The 15,771-nt window shown below is 39.0% G+C and overlaps 1 protein-coding gene across 3 annotated transcripts in view; it reads right to left on the bottom strand.

Annotated features, from left to right (window-relative positions):
• Positions 1–3,661: 3,661 nt before the first annotated feature.
• XRCC4 (X-ray repair cross complementing 4) overlaps positions 3,662–15,771 on the bottom strand; it is a 115,971-nt gene continuing 103,861 nt past the window's right edge. For all 3 annotated transcript variants that reach the window (XM_077347527.1, XM_077347529.1, XM_077347528.1), the window contains one exon: positions 3,662–3,945. In XM_077347527.1, coding sequence (XP_077203642.1) covers positions 3,834–3,945 — 112 coding nt within the window. In that variant the 3' untranslated portion in view covers positions 3,662–3,833. The remainder of the gene's footprint in view (positions 3,946–15,771) is intronic.

Below are 15,771 nucleotides of genomic sequence, written 5' to 3'. Positions count from 1 at the left end.
ATCACACCCAGTTATGGGCACCATCCAGGGATTTGTGTGACTAGTTCATGTTTCTCAAATGGTAGCAGCCCGACTGCCCTTTCAAAAAGCAGGGCAATTTCAAAAACAGTATGTAATATTGCATGAGCTGTGCATGTGTGCGGTTTTATTTTTTAAAAGCATTTTAGGTGCATTTATTGTTGTTTGGATTGTGACTCATATCTAGCAAACTATATTACAATCAGATGTAAGCATATGCATGCCAGTTCTGAAAGTATCAGCCACCGGATGATGAGCTAATAGCACAGGTCTGTTCCATCTCTCTTTCTCTCATATGACACTCTTTTTCCCTTTGCTCCTGCTAGGCAATAACAATATCCAAACAGCTGAGCTTTCTCACTGCTACAGCCAAAAACTAGTTTTTCTTTAACGAGACTCTTCTAGTGAATAGTATGGCAGGCGGGGGGGGGGGGATTTTCATGCTGTTCCTTTCAAGTGCTGAACAAGTTTCTAGAAAATAGTTTGCAGATAATTTTCCATCCTTCTCTGGGGTCCAGAATGACGGCTTTCACCAACCCAGACATAACTTTTTAAAGCTACCTTCTCCCTGTTGAATAGTACCTCCAGGTTACTGTTAAAATAAAACTAATATTTAAAACTGCACTTTAATCGTCTTGTTAAATGAAAGAGAACATTGTATAAGCTTAGCAGGGGGAAAAAAACATACCACAAGGCTAGTGGGGGGGGGGGAGGAGGGCAAAAAAGCTTTGATCCAATATAGGATTCGTGCTCAGTCGACATAATCAGAACCATATGCACAAACTACAAAATGGGATTTTTAGCTGCTCTTTAATTAAATAGCATAAAAATGACTTGACATCACGGGGGGGGGGGGAGGTTCCTTTGCATAAGCACTTAACATAAGGATAACAAGCATTACTGAACAGCCTCTGCTATTAGAAAACAAAAGTTCCTTGGAAAAGTGTATATGAAATTTGTAAGCTGTATTCTCCATGAAGCACATGCACTCTCAAAGGAAACAGGAGGAAAAAAGCAGACAACCTGTGGGCTAACCACACTGAACCCACGCAAACCCCTTATGTGAAAACTGGAGACACATTATGGGCAAAGGAGATAAGCACTCAGCTTCTGATTTGGCTTGAAAATGAGGTCCACACGGGCAGCAAGGCTACACATTAAAAACTCTTAATTATTTAAATGAACTTGGGGTACAACTTAACACCAGTCTGGGCCCATTATGGGGGAAAGGCAGTATAAGAATCCAATTAATAATAATAAAGTTAAAACTAAGGCAGTATTTTATATCAAGTGAAATATCTGACACTTTTGACCAGGATGGCCCTGACTAGCCCAGTTTCCTCAGATCTTGAGAGCCAACTGGGTCAGCTCTGGTTAGTACTTGTATGGGTAACCTCCAAGGAAGTTCAGGATTGCGATGCAGAGTCAGGTGATAGTAACCTACCACTATTTCTCTCGTATATTTAAAATATTCCAGGGATGCCATGTCAGCTGATATTTTTAAATTCTTAAATCCCGTTTTCTTTTTATATTATGTTATTTAACAACATTTCTAGCCCATCTTTCTGCCCTCACAAGGGCTACTATGGTGGCTAACGAATAAAAACAAACATTAAAAAATACTGTTCTGAAACCATTAAAATCAACCCTCAAAATCCATCATTCAAACAATAAAACAGAATGAAAATATGTACAAAGACATAAACCCAGCAATTATAATTAAAATATTAATCAGGAAGGAATAATCACTGAGAAAGCACCAAACATGAAAAGTCTTTGCCTGTTGGCAGAAGATGGCAACAGAAGGGGACGGACAAATCTCCCTGGGAAAAGAGTTCTAGAGGAACTGTGTGGCTGCATGCATGGCACTCATACGTGTGCTAAGATACATACACACACACAGGGGGAGATAATGAGCTGTTGAAATGTAAAGCACTCTAAAAAACCCTTAAGAAATTATATGGAAGTGGGTTTTCAGGAGTGGTAACTGTATTTGGGATTGATTCAGGTGGGTACTGTGTTGGTCTGAAGCAGCAGAACGAAGTTTGAGGCAGTTTTAAGACCAACAAAGTTTGATTCAACTTTGTGCTACGTTGTGTGCATGTGGCCAATATGAAGCAAAGGTTTTGAAAGCCACCATATATATGACATTTAATCTGAACATTTTAACCAGTATACATTCAGGTTAAATCTTAGTAAACAATCAGAGAGGAATAAGATACTTGTTAATTGCCAATCAATTCTTCTGTCCCTACCTCATTTACAGAAGGTAGAATATAAGCCCTCTTGGCAAGGGACTGTATCCCTTTTGTACTGTAAAGCTACTTCCACACTATAGTATAGGTAAGAACAATGTTTTACGTTCATATTTCTATGTCTTTTTAACTCATGTTGTTATCTGAATTAATAGCTTTGCTCTTATTTTTAAATGATATCTGTATATTATACAAGCTGAGCTATTATGGAATTCATACAGTGCTACAAAATATGGCAATAAATACTGAACTTAAAAAAAAATCAGCCCAGAAATCCAATGACTGTAAAGAATGAAGAATCCAAAATTCATACAGCAAATATAATCTTATTAATTCTTGCATTTATTTTGCTTTTGCGCAAATTTGAACTGTCTCGGTTGTGATTAAGGCTGACCTAGAACATCTCTCTGGTGTTTAGAAACATTTTCAGTGGTGAAATTTTTGGCAATGTTTGCTGTTTGCGTTGCCTTAATTTTCTCTCTTTGTCTAACCTCTGCTGTATATTTATGTAGCCAAATTTGGTTGGCTATATTGAATAGTCAAAGCTTCTCATTCACTCTCATTCATTCTCATTCAAATTCACAGCCTTGATTAGCTGAGATGGCCTGTGGATTAAATATGAGAATATTAGGAAAAAGATCACAAGTTGCTGTAGATAGGAGAGTACATTTTCTAAATTAACCATTTTTGTGATCCCCTTATATACATAACCATAAGCTCCCACTGAGGCTTAGCAAAAGGATCTCCTACAACAACCATCAATATAAAAGATATATCTAGGAGATTATACTGGGGGGTAACTGAAATGATTTGATTTGGTTGCTCCCCTCTGTGGTAGGAAGTGGTATCTCAGAAATTACTGAATAAAATCCAGCACCTGGAACAAAGAAGCCTTTATGTGTCAAATTAGGCTAAGATGGCCACACTGCATGGCTGTCATTTAAACATATTGCTTATGGTACATGTAACCATGTGAAGCTGGTGTGCTGCTAGGCCCAGAATTGCAGTGAATTTAAAACAACAGTGTCAGTTTAGCTTAACACATGCCTGGAATCTTCAGGTAATTAGAGACATTGTGTAGGCCTTTTTAAAGTGGTGGTCACATGATCAGCACCCATATGTTTCCATCCACTATACCAGAATGACACAAACTGGAGACACTGTCAGGCTTTGAAATGGGGGGTGAACATATTGTTAGGGAATGCTGTACAATTCATAAAATACCCTTTTGCCCCTATCTTACTCTTCACTCACTCTTTGTATTTCTGTAATATTGGTGGTCAGGTTAATTTCCCTGCCACATGTTGAGGGCTGATCCACCACTTAGCACATACACATTAAGGCTCCAGAATCTTTAAAGTGTTAAGTAAAAACTGTTGACAACAATAGTCCTTGCACACAAAACCTTTATTCAAAAAACAAAAAGAAAGTGTAAAATGTTATTCCAAAGTACCAATAAACCTACTGTCCAACATTAGTTAAAAGTTTTCCTTGGGACAGACAGATGATTAATTAAAATGTAAGAGTTTTACTACTTGAAGTGAAGTCCAAGTGGTTCTGTTAGATATCATCAAATAGATCTTCCGGATCACTGGATGATTTTTCTGTTTCCAAAGGCTTTTCTTTTGATGATGTGCAATTGTCTGACGATTTTGATGGAGCAGAATCAGGCCTAAAAATGTAAGTCAGATACTTTTATTAAAAGACATGTCTTTTGATCTGACTCAGACACAGAAAGAAAAGTTAATGTTCTACCAGTCTCTATGTAGGACGTGCTCAGTTTTAGGAGAGAAATAATGCTTCCCAGGTTGTGTTTGCTGCTTCATCTGTCAAAGCTAGCTGCAATTATTTAATTATTTCCATTAAATTGGTTGCCTTCATGAGAACATTGAAAATGATGGCTGAGCCTGTGGTACCTACATGAAGAATTAAGCAGCAGCAAGCATGAAAATGTAAAAGACACCCAAGGCTGTATTTAGATTAGGTTCTTTGACTAAAAAAACACACCCGTTTTTGTTGCATGATGTAACAGTACATTGACTGGCATTTTCTTACTTTTCTAATCTTATGATTTATAACTATTTTCTACTATTTTGACATTAAGGAGTAAATTTATCCATTTCAAGCTCTCAGGCTATGCCTTCTGTACATGATGATGTTTGATTTGAAAAAATACTTACAGATGTCACAAAATTCAGTTGTGTTTGCCAAAATATAGGGCTTATGTAGACCTATTTTGTGCCATTTTAAATCACTGGCTTCTTAACAAATATTCATTCGAAGGTAACTCCTCTCCTCTTTGTCTTTTATTTAGGAAAATTAAAATGGCTAAAGGTTTTGATCTTAAAAAGAGATTAAGGTCTTGTTTGCATAAATTCTTCCCCACTCATACCCCTTAAAACACCATTTTCTATTTAAAACAAAGAATTATAGAAATTACATCACAAAATAGCCAACATGACATTTCATGGAGATCTCTTTTCAGTTGTGTCCCAGTAATTAATCAAAATCTGACATTTTGCTACCAAGCTCAGTTCTAGTAGGATCTAATATTACCTTTATATAATTTCAGTTACATTTTCTGTTTCTATGACAATTCTTCACCATCCAAATGGACCCCTTTTCTCCTCCTGATTATCGGGTATAGAGAGCTTTTGTTACCACCCATATGGTAACCAAAAGAGAGTTGAACAGTATAGTAAACTGCTGGAGTCACTGATTATGTATGCCAAGATTGCCAAGGGATCAAAAATGAGAATCTAGATCCCCAAATCAGGCAGGTATCCAGTTATTTTTCAATAGCACTTTGCTTGTACGCAGCAACACCACAAATGAAGATCTATTTAGTAACATCAAATACACAAGAAGGAGCAAAACTGATTGTTGATAGCTTATAGCCATTTTACCCCTAAACTGAACACCAAAGGTCCATGAAATGTTTGGGGAGGTGGGTCCCCTGAACCTTGGTTTGGGAGGCACAAACCAAGGCATATTCATGGTACTATTTGGTTCATGACTGTCCCTACTTTTTAATACTTGGATGGATGACCTCCAAGGCAATCTGCAGAGGAAGGGAATACAAAACACTTTGGTTTTTCACTTGCCTTGCTGGGGTTGCCATAAGTCAGCTACAAACTGTAAATTTGTATGAATTCTGTAAACTGTTGCGAGACATTTGAGAGTGGTGGCAAATAAGTAAATAAATAAATAAATAAATAAATACATACATACATACCGTATTTGCCGGCGTATAAGATGACTGGGCGTATAAGACGACCCCCCAACATTTCCACTCAAAATATAGAGTTTGTTACATTACATTACAGTACCTGTCATTGTCACCATTGTACAGCCACAGCGCAACCGCAGCGCCTCCGGCCCACCCCTGCATCTCCCTGTGACCGGCACTAGTGCACAAGTTCGCTTGCGTGAGCTCTGCGTAGACAAGGGATGGGCCGGAGCACCACTGCTTCCCACAGAGCAGAATGGGCTGGTCACACCGAAAAGGCTGGAACCCCTGTCTCGCTGCTGATGCTCGCCACAGCCACGCTGATTTCATGCTGCGGCCGTGCTGGATACCGCACGATACTGAATGGAATGTAGAATGAGGTGGGCGGGCATCGGGAGGCCATTATGGGCAGCTATGTCTATCCCAACTGAAGTGCACCCGGCGTATAAGACGACCCCCCCCCCCACTTGGAGGCATGTTTTTCCGGGAGGAAGTCATCTTATACACCAGCAAATGCTGTACATACATAAACAAACAAACTGACTGCACTTCACATTCACACGCATGTCGGTCTACAGGTGGGCAGGTGGGGTAGGTTGTTTATCAGTGAGTAAACCATTCCTTCCCCTCAGCAAGATGCCCCTCATTTTTGTGGAGAATAAACTGTGCAAACAGAGCATCCAGGGGATTAGCCATTCACACAGTGGCCCTAGTTCATGAAAGAGGATTTCTGCTTGGAGGCAGCAAGTTCACTCATTCCTTTGTCAACACAAATTCAGCACCAGGTCCTTGAGAACCTAGGCCAAATTTCTCCATACAAATGTCTGAGAAAGGCTATACTATCAACAGAGTTCCTAGGTTAAATGTCTGTTAGACACTTGCTTCTCAGAAAATTTCATCTCTTAGACCATTTATGCACTGGAGCTTTCAGGCTGCAGGCTGGAGTTTTAGTCATGGCAGGTTGCCCTATCTCTTCCTGCACTCACAGGGGGGAGCATTTGGTTCGGTGCACCTCATCCGCCCCTGATTTGTGCTCCTGTACGGTAGCTGGGTCAGTGAAGTTCCCAGTGCATAAACGGTCCTTGTGAGTGTGCCTGAAGATGGTTTTATGTTGCTTTAAAGTTCTTTCAAGCTCTTCTTATGTGAAGCCAGAATCCTCAGCTTCTATGAATGCCTATTACAGTTGCAACATAACCAGAGTCATGACGAAAAGGAACAGGGGGATTTCTAAATATGGAAATGTTGTCTCTCTCCTTGAATTTTGCAAATCATTTTTGAAAGCTAGGCTATCATTTAAAGGGAAATAATTGCATTTTTAGTATTTGTTGTCATGACCGAAAGTGCAAGATATATTATTAGATATAGTAAAGCATCAACTAAGTATAGTTTGTAGGTGCATATAGTAATAATAGCAACAAATATATCACAAATAGCAATCTATTTTATATATAATCAGATCAGATAAATTCCTTAATTGCTCAAAACAAACCCCTCATGCCTTCAAGACAGCATGGTTCTTCGAATATTTAGTTAATAAACATTCACATTTCTGGGACTACTTTTGAAAAGAGCGGGAATAAAATTTCACCATTCTTTGAAATATTTTCAGCCAACCATGTTCAGCTTTATATGAGATCTCCATAAGTACAGAATACTTAGGCTTTGCCATGTGGTCACATCCATCATGTCACAAACTGGACTGACACATTTACAGGAGCTTTGTTCTGAAACTCCCAGCACGGAATTTTGAGGGATACATATATTGTAACCTAACTCATTTATTATGAAACATTTTCTTAGAAAATCTAACAACTACTTTGGAAATGTTCTGTGCTCTACTAAAAATTATTTGTTGCTAAAAGTTGTACCAGGATCAGGAGAAAATGACACATCTTACATTAAGGAAGAAATTCCTCCTATCCCACTGGCAAAGTTTGTGCTCCATAATTGTGCTTTTAGATGTTGCAGGGTTCCCTCTTCTCTCATTATAACAAAGCATAACGTTTCATATCTATTCTGATGGGAGGGATAATTCCTTTATTAAAGGAAGCAGTGACTTCTTAATGCTAATATGGAAAATACCTTTTGGCTGGTATCTATAGGAGTTTAGCCATAAGGTTTAATCAGCACTGACTGCCTTCAAACATGTGATGGTGGAGAGTATGCAGCAGGGGGCTTTTTCAACTGTGGCTCCCAGATAGGGTTTCTAACCTCCAGGTGTGTCATGGAGTTCTTATAGAATTACAACTGATCTCCAAACTACAGATATCATTTCCCCTTGGCTGGCAGGGGCTGATGGGAATTGTAGTCCATGAACATCTGGAGGACCACAGGTTGACTACCCCTGCCCTAGAGGAATGGCAAGTTCAGAGGATAGACTCTATGGCAGGGATTGATTGTCTTTTGGAGCCTGAGGGCACATTTGGATTTCTGAGACAGTATGCTGTGCGCAGTCACAAAATGGCTACTGCAGGAGCCCGAAACAGCCACGGAATGGCTACTGCAAGTTACGTTCAATTATGCAGTAAAGATCCTAGTACTTGGGGAACATCTGCTGCCAACGCAACCATTAAAAAAAATCTGTTCAGCCAATTAAATATTGGTCAGTCAGAAACTTTGCTGGACAAAAGCCCCAGGCCCTGCCTACTTTCTAAAAATATATGGCAAGCACTAGGTGCCATCAGATGACTTGGTGCCAACTGGTGCCATACTGGGAACCCTTGGTAGGCTGCAGTCAATAGGCAGGCAGCCTTTCATTATAGTCATACTGCTTAAAGCTATAGTGGCATGAAAACTAAAAACCAGTTCCCCTTTTCTTGTGTTTCTGAAAAGTCTCCTAAACATTTTCATTGCTTTCCCTCAAAGTACGTGAATGACATCCTGGAAGAAAAATCACTGATGGCCTAGGATAAGCAGCACATGGTTGGGGAGATTTAACACAGTATATATAAATAGGAGTTGGCTGAATTTTTGCTCAGTTGCCTTGGTAAGTTATTCTGAACCAGGGCCTTGTCCGCACGTCAAGACTTCTACATGTTTCTGGTCAAAAAACTCCTTGTCACTTCCTTGTGCTTGGCTCTGGTGAGGCAACACATCTCCCTGGTGCACCAAGCCCTGCTGGACTTGGTGTATAGCTCTATGTGAACAGTGCCTTATCACTAGAAAGTGGACAGAAACACAGAAGTAACACTGTTTTGAGTTTCACATAGTTTCCATACATATCTGACAACCCCCCCCCCCAAAAAAAAAACCTCTTAAGTTGCAACTAGAAAAACCAAACCTTGCAAAAAAAAAAAATCAGCTCAGCTAAGTGTGGTACAGTGCAGTGTCATGGATTGTTTCCACACTGGGAACTTCACTGCCCAGGCTCCTGTATGGAAGCACAAATCCAGGATAGACGAAGTGCACCTGGCCAAATACTCCCCCGTTTGGGAGAAGGAAGAGACAAGACAACCTGCCCCGGCTCAAACTCCAGCCCGGCATGAAGCCTCCAGTGTGGAAATGGTCTGGGTGACTCTTTTACAACTTCTCCTAAGTTACATCAGATAGGAGGAGGAGAGAGCTACAAGATCAGAGCACTTTAAAAACATGTGGTGATCAGAGATGGTGGTAAAAGTCTGCTTAACTGTTCAAAAGTCTGTTCAAAGCCCTCTCAGTGAATTTAATAATAATAATAATAATAATAATAATAATAATAATAATAATAATAATAATAATAATAATAATAATAATAATAATTATAATTATAATTATAATTATTATTATTATTGACTGGTTAGTCACCTGTGGTGCTTCCTAGGCAGAAAATATCTGAATATTGTGGTGTATGCTCTGGTTTACATCTAGATTAGATAACTGCAGTGTGCTTGCTCTACGTGGGGCTGTTCATGAAAAGTGTGCAGAAGCTTCTATTGGTACAGAATGCTGAAGCCAAGATGCTGACTGTCAGGAATTAGGCTGAGCCCAGCCTGCAGAGTCCGTGGTAAAGACACATCCGAGATCCAACAGGCAGTTGTAAATCCAAGGAGAGCTTTATTAGACAGAGTCTACAGAACGCTAGAAGCAAGCCAAGATCTTCCTAAGCAAAGATCTTGATAATAACAAAGTACAGAGGGACAAACAAGGCAGTTATAGTGCCCTCCGAATGGGGGAGGGGGCACGGAAGGTTTCGGCGGGAGAGTGGGGAAGGAGCAGAGGTAGGTTGATTCTCAAGCGGTCAGATGGTCCGGAATCTCATCAAACAGTTGACACTTTGTTGAGACTATAAGTTGTCTCCGCAAGGACACTTACAGTAAGATTGATACATTCACATGGAGCCTCTCCCGCTGAGAAAGGAAGGGAGGCAGGAGCCCTGCCGACAAGTTTATTGCTTTATGGCCTTGGCCAGAACCGGCTGGTGAGATCTGAAGAGTGTGGGAAACGAAACCTGGATGGTATGAATCGGGGTTCATGACACTGACTTAGAGACCATATCACTCCAGTTCATAGAGACCATATCATAGAGACCATATCACTCCAGCCTTGGGTCATCTACATTGGCGCTTAGTATTGTTTCAATTCAAGATTCTGATCTTGACTCTATACAGCTTGGAATATCTTAAGGATGATTTCATCCCTTGACAAACCGACAAACCATTATGGTCATCTATAGAGGTGCCCTTGCCTTCTGAAAGCAAATGGGTGGCAACCCAGTAGAGGGTCTTCTTGGTCATAGCACCAAAAATCTGGAACTCTCTGACCAGGGAGATTTGTCTGTCCCCTTCTCCTAGTGGGTGAAGACTTTCTTTTTCTGTTAGGCGTTTCCTCAATGATCCCTCCTTCGCAACCAATGTCTTGTATGTATTTTAACTTTGTTTTTTTTTAAATCTTTCATAAGTTGTTTTAATACAGTATGTTTGGGAGGGTGGTTTATTTTAATGGAATTATAATATACTTTATCATGTATGTTTTAAATTTCTACCAGACTTGGTGACACTTATAGGGGCATAAGGTGGGATATAAATCTTTAATTTCTATTTAAGGATTCAATACTACACACTCAGCAGACACTTGACTAAACTCTCTAGTTACTCCTTTAAATTAGAGCCACAATATAGGTTTAATAAATTGGGAATATTCCATAAAGGCGTTTAAAGTACTAATTCACCATCAACTATCTTTGGGAGCTGCAAGCTGAAATCCTCACAGTCGCAAGGCCTACTTTTTGTCGCTATTAATGGTTAAATTTAAATTTGGTAAAAGAAACACAGTTGCACTGTGTTAGGTCTACTTGCAGCTTTTTAAAAGAAACATTATTATAAAATCACACTAAATAGGTATGGCCTAACATAGCTTATGTTAACATGGCTCGTGTTAACATGTTAACCTTGAACCAAAAAAAACTTGAACACCACAAATTTTAACATATCAATTTAACTCAGCTTTGTAACTTCTTCCTATTGCCCAATCATTTCCACTGATGTTTTTCAGAAATTTTCTACTCTGTATTATCATTTTAGGCATCTCAATATACTGATATATAGCTGACTTTGGGTTGCATATCAACACGATTTGAAAAAAAATCTTTATAAGTCAGAGGTGTGAATAAGTATCATACTCTCCTGTGGTTTCTTTATGCTGAAGTTCATGCCTATGTAAAAGAACGAGACCACACATCTAGACTGTGAAATATGTTCATAGCCACTCTCTCAGGAGGGGGGAAAGTGGTTTGATTGCTTAGGCGCAACCACAATGTATACACAGCACAAATTATTTGATTTGCCCAACGATTTAGACAAGAGCTTATAACAAACCAACACACTGCAAACTATTTAGTAGTATCTGAACTTTGGCTTTTGAACCTCGTTTCACACTGTACTGAAAATCATATGTTCATAATCAATACTATCCCCTCTTCATAAATGTGCAGAAGCTGGTTAGCTTGAGCAAACGTAGCAAGAATTCCTCTCTTCCCTAAATAGGGAGGTAAGAGGCACAACCAAACATCACCTCATACCTTTTCCTTTACTTTAGTCTCATCCTTCAGTTGCTAAGATTAGTTCATGGAAACAGGTTTTGAAGAGGATCATTTTCAGAATATGTTGAAGAAATTAAAAGGTTTGTTTTCTCTAAATATATAAAACTCCAAAGCAAAAAATATAAGCATAGATTCATGATACTATTTTGCATTAGAAGACCTAGTGTATTAACATAAGAAATAACCCCCACCAACTTCTCAATGGGAATTGCTCAGCTGTGAACATCATGCAAATCCCACACATTTGAATACAGTTTGAGCAAGAGAAGTTCTTTGTCAGTGGCACTGCACAGCTCATTATACAAAACACCAGGAGCATCCACAGTCCAGATCATGGGGGTGGTAGTGAGGGTGTGTGGCAGTGCTGTGATAAGGAAAGCAGCCCTATTCGTTAGTTTAACAGTATGTGATCTAATTGGGCTTTTAAAGCTTAACATATCTAACCTCTCATTTTGCTTTAATCCAAGCCTTGAAGGGCTAAATTAACATTTGGAATTAAATTAGCATTTGAAGTAAAAGACAGCCTGGGAAGGAGAGTAGCTCTTGTCTAAGTAGTTCCCTTTTAGCATTGTTGTTGTTGTTCTTAATTGCTAATCAACCAGAGGCTGACTCACTCGTCCTTTATAGGTTAGCTTCCAATCAATGTGATTGGCTCCAGTAGGGGTGGAGTTTTGGCCAAATCAATTTACTAGGGCTCCTGCAAGTAGGGTCCAGATCTGCGAGATAGCAGGTCTTGCTCCAGTACCAAATATCCCAGCTCCAGTGACAAAGTATCTGTAACAAGGGAATAAACTGCTAAGTTTAGCAGATATATATCCTAATTCTAGCAGCAAGGTGTCTGAGAAAAGAGAGTAACAAGAGAGTTTAGCCTTCTGGCATTTGAATTCAGCCCTCTGGTGTGGGATGTTGTGCCATCTTAGTCTCTGATGGACTGGGGTCTTCATGGCAACATGTCAACAATGTATGTTGCTGGCCAGCAGTCATTGTCAATATAGCAAGAGGACTCACATATGGAGCAACGATGGTCTTTTATTCTGCCTACTGTCAAGGTGATTAGTGGGTATGATAATGGCAAACACTCAGCGAATCATCTTGAACACAACGCGAGAGTGGATCTGAGGAGATGCAGCCACCTGCTCTTCAGGTGGCTCCCAGGACCCAGGCAAGGTGGGAGGGTTAGCCCTGCCCTGCATGTACCATATGTCTGGTCAGAGGGTGGAATCAGGGAGAGCCAGCCATCCACAACTCTGCTGGTGACTCCCAGGCACCAGGAAGGGTAGCAGAGCTAACCCCACTGTGAAGGCTGTAGAGTTGGCTCTGTCCAGTAATCATCTTGACTGTGTTACTGAAAATAGAATGTGTCCTGAATTTATAGGGGGAATTCTAGGAGATGCAGCAAAAAGGGTAGCAATGGGATCCTCCACCTGTGTATACCAGGGTCCTTCTCTTTAAAAACTTGCACACAAACAAGCTTAAAATATGAAAAATGATTTTATTTGGAAAATAAAGCTTGTATACTCACAAAAAATTCAAACTAAGCATACAAACAAGAGAAAAATAAAGGTGAGATGGTGCAACAGTATAACTGGGGGAAAAGAAAAAGCGTATCTACCTTTGTGACATGAAGAAGTCCAAGAAAAAACAGTGAAAGCAATCAGTACTTCAGGTGTATGATGGCTATTCAGAGGACACACACAGACAGAAGGGTTCTGGCATGTGCCTTAAATAACCAGATTTTTTTATTGGAGGCTAAAGTTGGACTTCACAGCTCCTAAAACAGTGGACTTAATGAGATTGCCACTGTAACATAAATAAATCTGGGGAACAGATGATGTTCTTTGATGTGGACAAAGCATAGGGCTTTCTAGAGGCTTCCTAAAACAAAGCTAAATAAAACTAAACCTGCTCAAATCTTGAGTTAATAACATTATTCTTCTTTAAAGGACTACTATAAATTTTTGCAGCTGGTCAATCTGACTTTTCCTGCTTTGAGTGCTACCTTGAATTTTTCATTAACCTGCAAAAATGTAAATGATTCAGTTTGGAATCAAGTTTCCTGTCTGGAAACAAAAGGAATAGCTGACAGAAGATTGCTTTATGAATTGCAAGTACACTAGTGCTTTACAACTTGTTGCACATTAACATTCCAGCAAGACTTACCTACGCTCTTACTGTCTTCTCTATCCAGTGAGAGAATAAATTATCTCTTAGGAGAGTGATGACATCTGACTCTGGAGTAATTGTTTGATTTTAGGATGCTTTAAATTTATTCTGTGCTGAGTCACAGGGTTTACCTGATGAAATGATGCAGGAACTGCAAGCATGTGCAGAAAGCAGGTGAAAATTATCCATTATCCAAAGAACTCAAAACAAGGCCAGAAGAAATCCTACAGTAACTCCAAATTCACTTCTTCCAAAGTATCTCTAAGCCAGATACTATGTCCAATGGGAGTTGGTTCATCGGCTTTACATCTCTGAGAGTTCAAATTTCGCTGTTTAGATACGGTCAAAAATAATTCTGCCCAATACTTAGTAATTTGTTAAATACTACTTCTGATATTTCTTCCTAAAAATCTATGTTTTTCTTAATAGCTACAGTTGTGACAGCAACCTAATCTGTGATTTGGCTAAATTAATTATAAATGTTGCCAGATAGTGAAAAAACATTAAACTTGAGAGGAAATCCTTATAGCTAAAGCTAATTGAACTTCACACAGAGGCAATTATCTTTATGATGGCATGAAACAGAATAGGAATTTTATCAGGAGTGCTGGAACTTCAGTCAAAAGTGACTTTTTAACTGCATTGAGTTATTTTAATGGCATCTTTAGAAAATTACATACAGTGATATTCCTGATGAAAAAATGGTATACAAAAGTAAATATGTCATGTATGGATCAGATGCAACATAAAAACATAAGTGATCAGCTGGATCAAACTAGTAGCCCATCTAGAACAGCATCCAGTCTCACAGAGTAGCCAGTTACTCTGGAAAGCCAACAACAGGGCATAGAACCCAAGGCTGATGTTGTCTCCTGGAACTGAATCATTTCCAATTTAGTCTACTAGATTCCTGTAAACACCTTGGCCAAGATTCATTCTTTCTATTTTCTCTAACACAAACTAGCAAATGTACAGTAGAATCCTAAACAAACCTATATCCTTTTCAGCTAACTGACCTCAACTGAAGGATTAGAATTGCACTGCTGCGTATTTTGCTCAAATCTGTTTTGTAGATGCCATGTCACTTCTACCAAAAGAGAACTCTCCAGAAATTATTCTGTGATTATTATGTGATTACTATTTTAACTTTACAAAATGTCAAATATGCACTGGAAACTGTTTTTCACATCTAAATATTAGGGCAAAATAAAACTGTGTGGAAAAATATAATAAATCAGCCCATTATATTAATCACAGGGGAACTTTCATCAAGTCACCATCAATAGTATTGGCTGATGAAGCTTGCTGCACCCCCAATCCCAAGTGATAGCCAAGAGAGTAACAAAAAGAGCAATGTGCTTGGCAGAGAGGTTTATGGAAATGAATTGAGAAGAAGTTGCCAGCAGACAGCGACGACTAAATGTTGTCTCCTCTGGAAAGGAAGCAGCTGTAGTCCTGAATCTATGGTGGTCAAGACTACTTTGGATTTCTAGTCACGAGGATCCTTTCAATCAAGGTTCTAGAAACAAGACTTGTATTTCTAACTAACCTTCATACCATAGATAGTCAAAGGGTAATTGGCTAATCAAAGGGCCATTCTAATGAACATGCATATGTGCAAATATATGGTAATCAATTTTATAAGAATTTACCTTTGTTTCCTAATCACTGGCAGCCTCACAGATCATGTAACTATTCACATTTTCTCCTTCATAATGAGACCTCACACATATCTAGTCTATCTTTTCTGGAAATGGAAATATATAATTTGCTTATAGAACAAATATGGTGATAGGATAGCAAGAGCTGTCCCTTAAACTTACTATTTTAAAAGATGGTTATAAAAAGCCAAGAATTAAAAGTTATCATTACCTCAGGACTGTTTGTATGAGGACTCTGGGGATGAAAACCAGTATAATCTACATAAAATATCTACAAGGATAAAAGTCAAATAAAGCAAAAGGGGTTTTGTCTATATTACTTTGAAAACTCCGTAGTAGTTTCTTGTTGTATATTTGTTTGTTTCTTCATTGATCTAAGAGACAATGGTTGCTTGAATGTCTCTTATGTATGCTGTAGAGATCAATATG

Source organism: Paroedura picta, chromosome 7 (assembly GCF_049243985.1).
Source record: "Paroedura picta isolate Pp20150507F chromosome 7, Ppicta_v3.0, whole genome shotgun sequence".
NCBI lineage: Eukaryota > Metazoa > Chordata > Lepidosauria > Squamata > Gekkonidae > Paroedura > Paroedura picta.
Note: the sequence above shows the minus strand (reverse complement) of the source record. Positions and strands in the feature narration are given on the sequence as shown.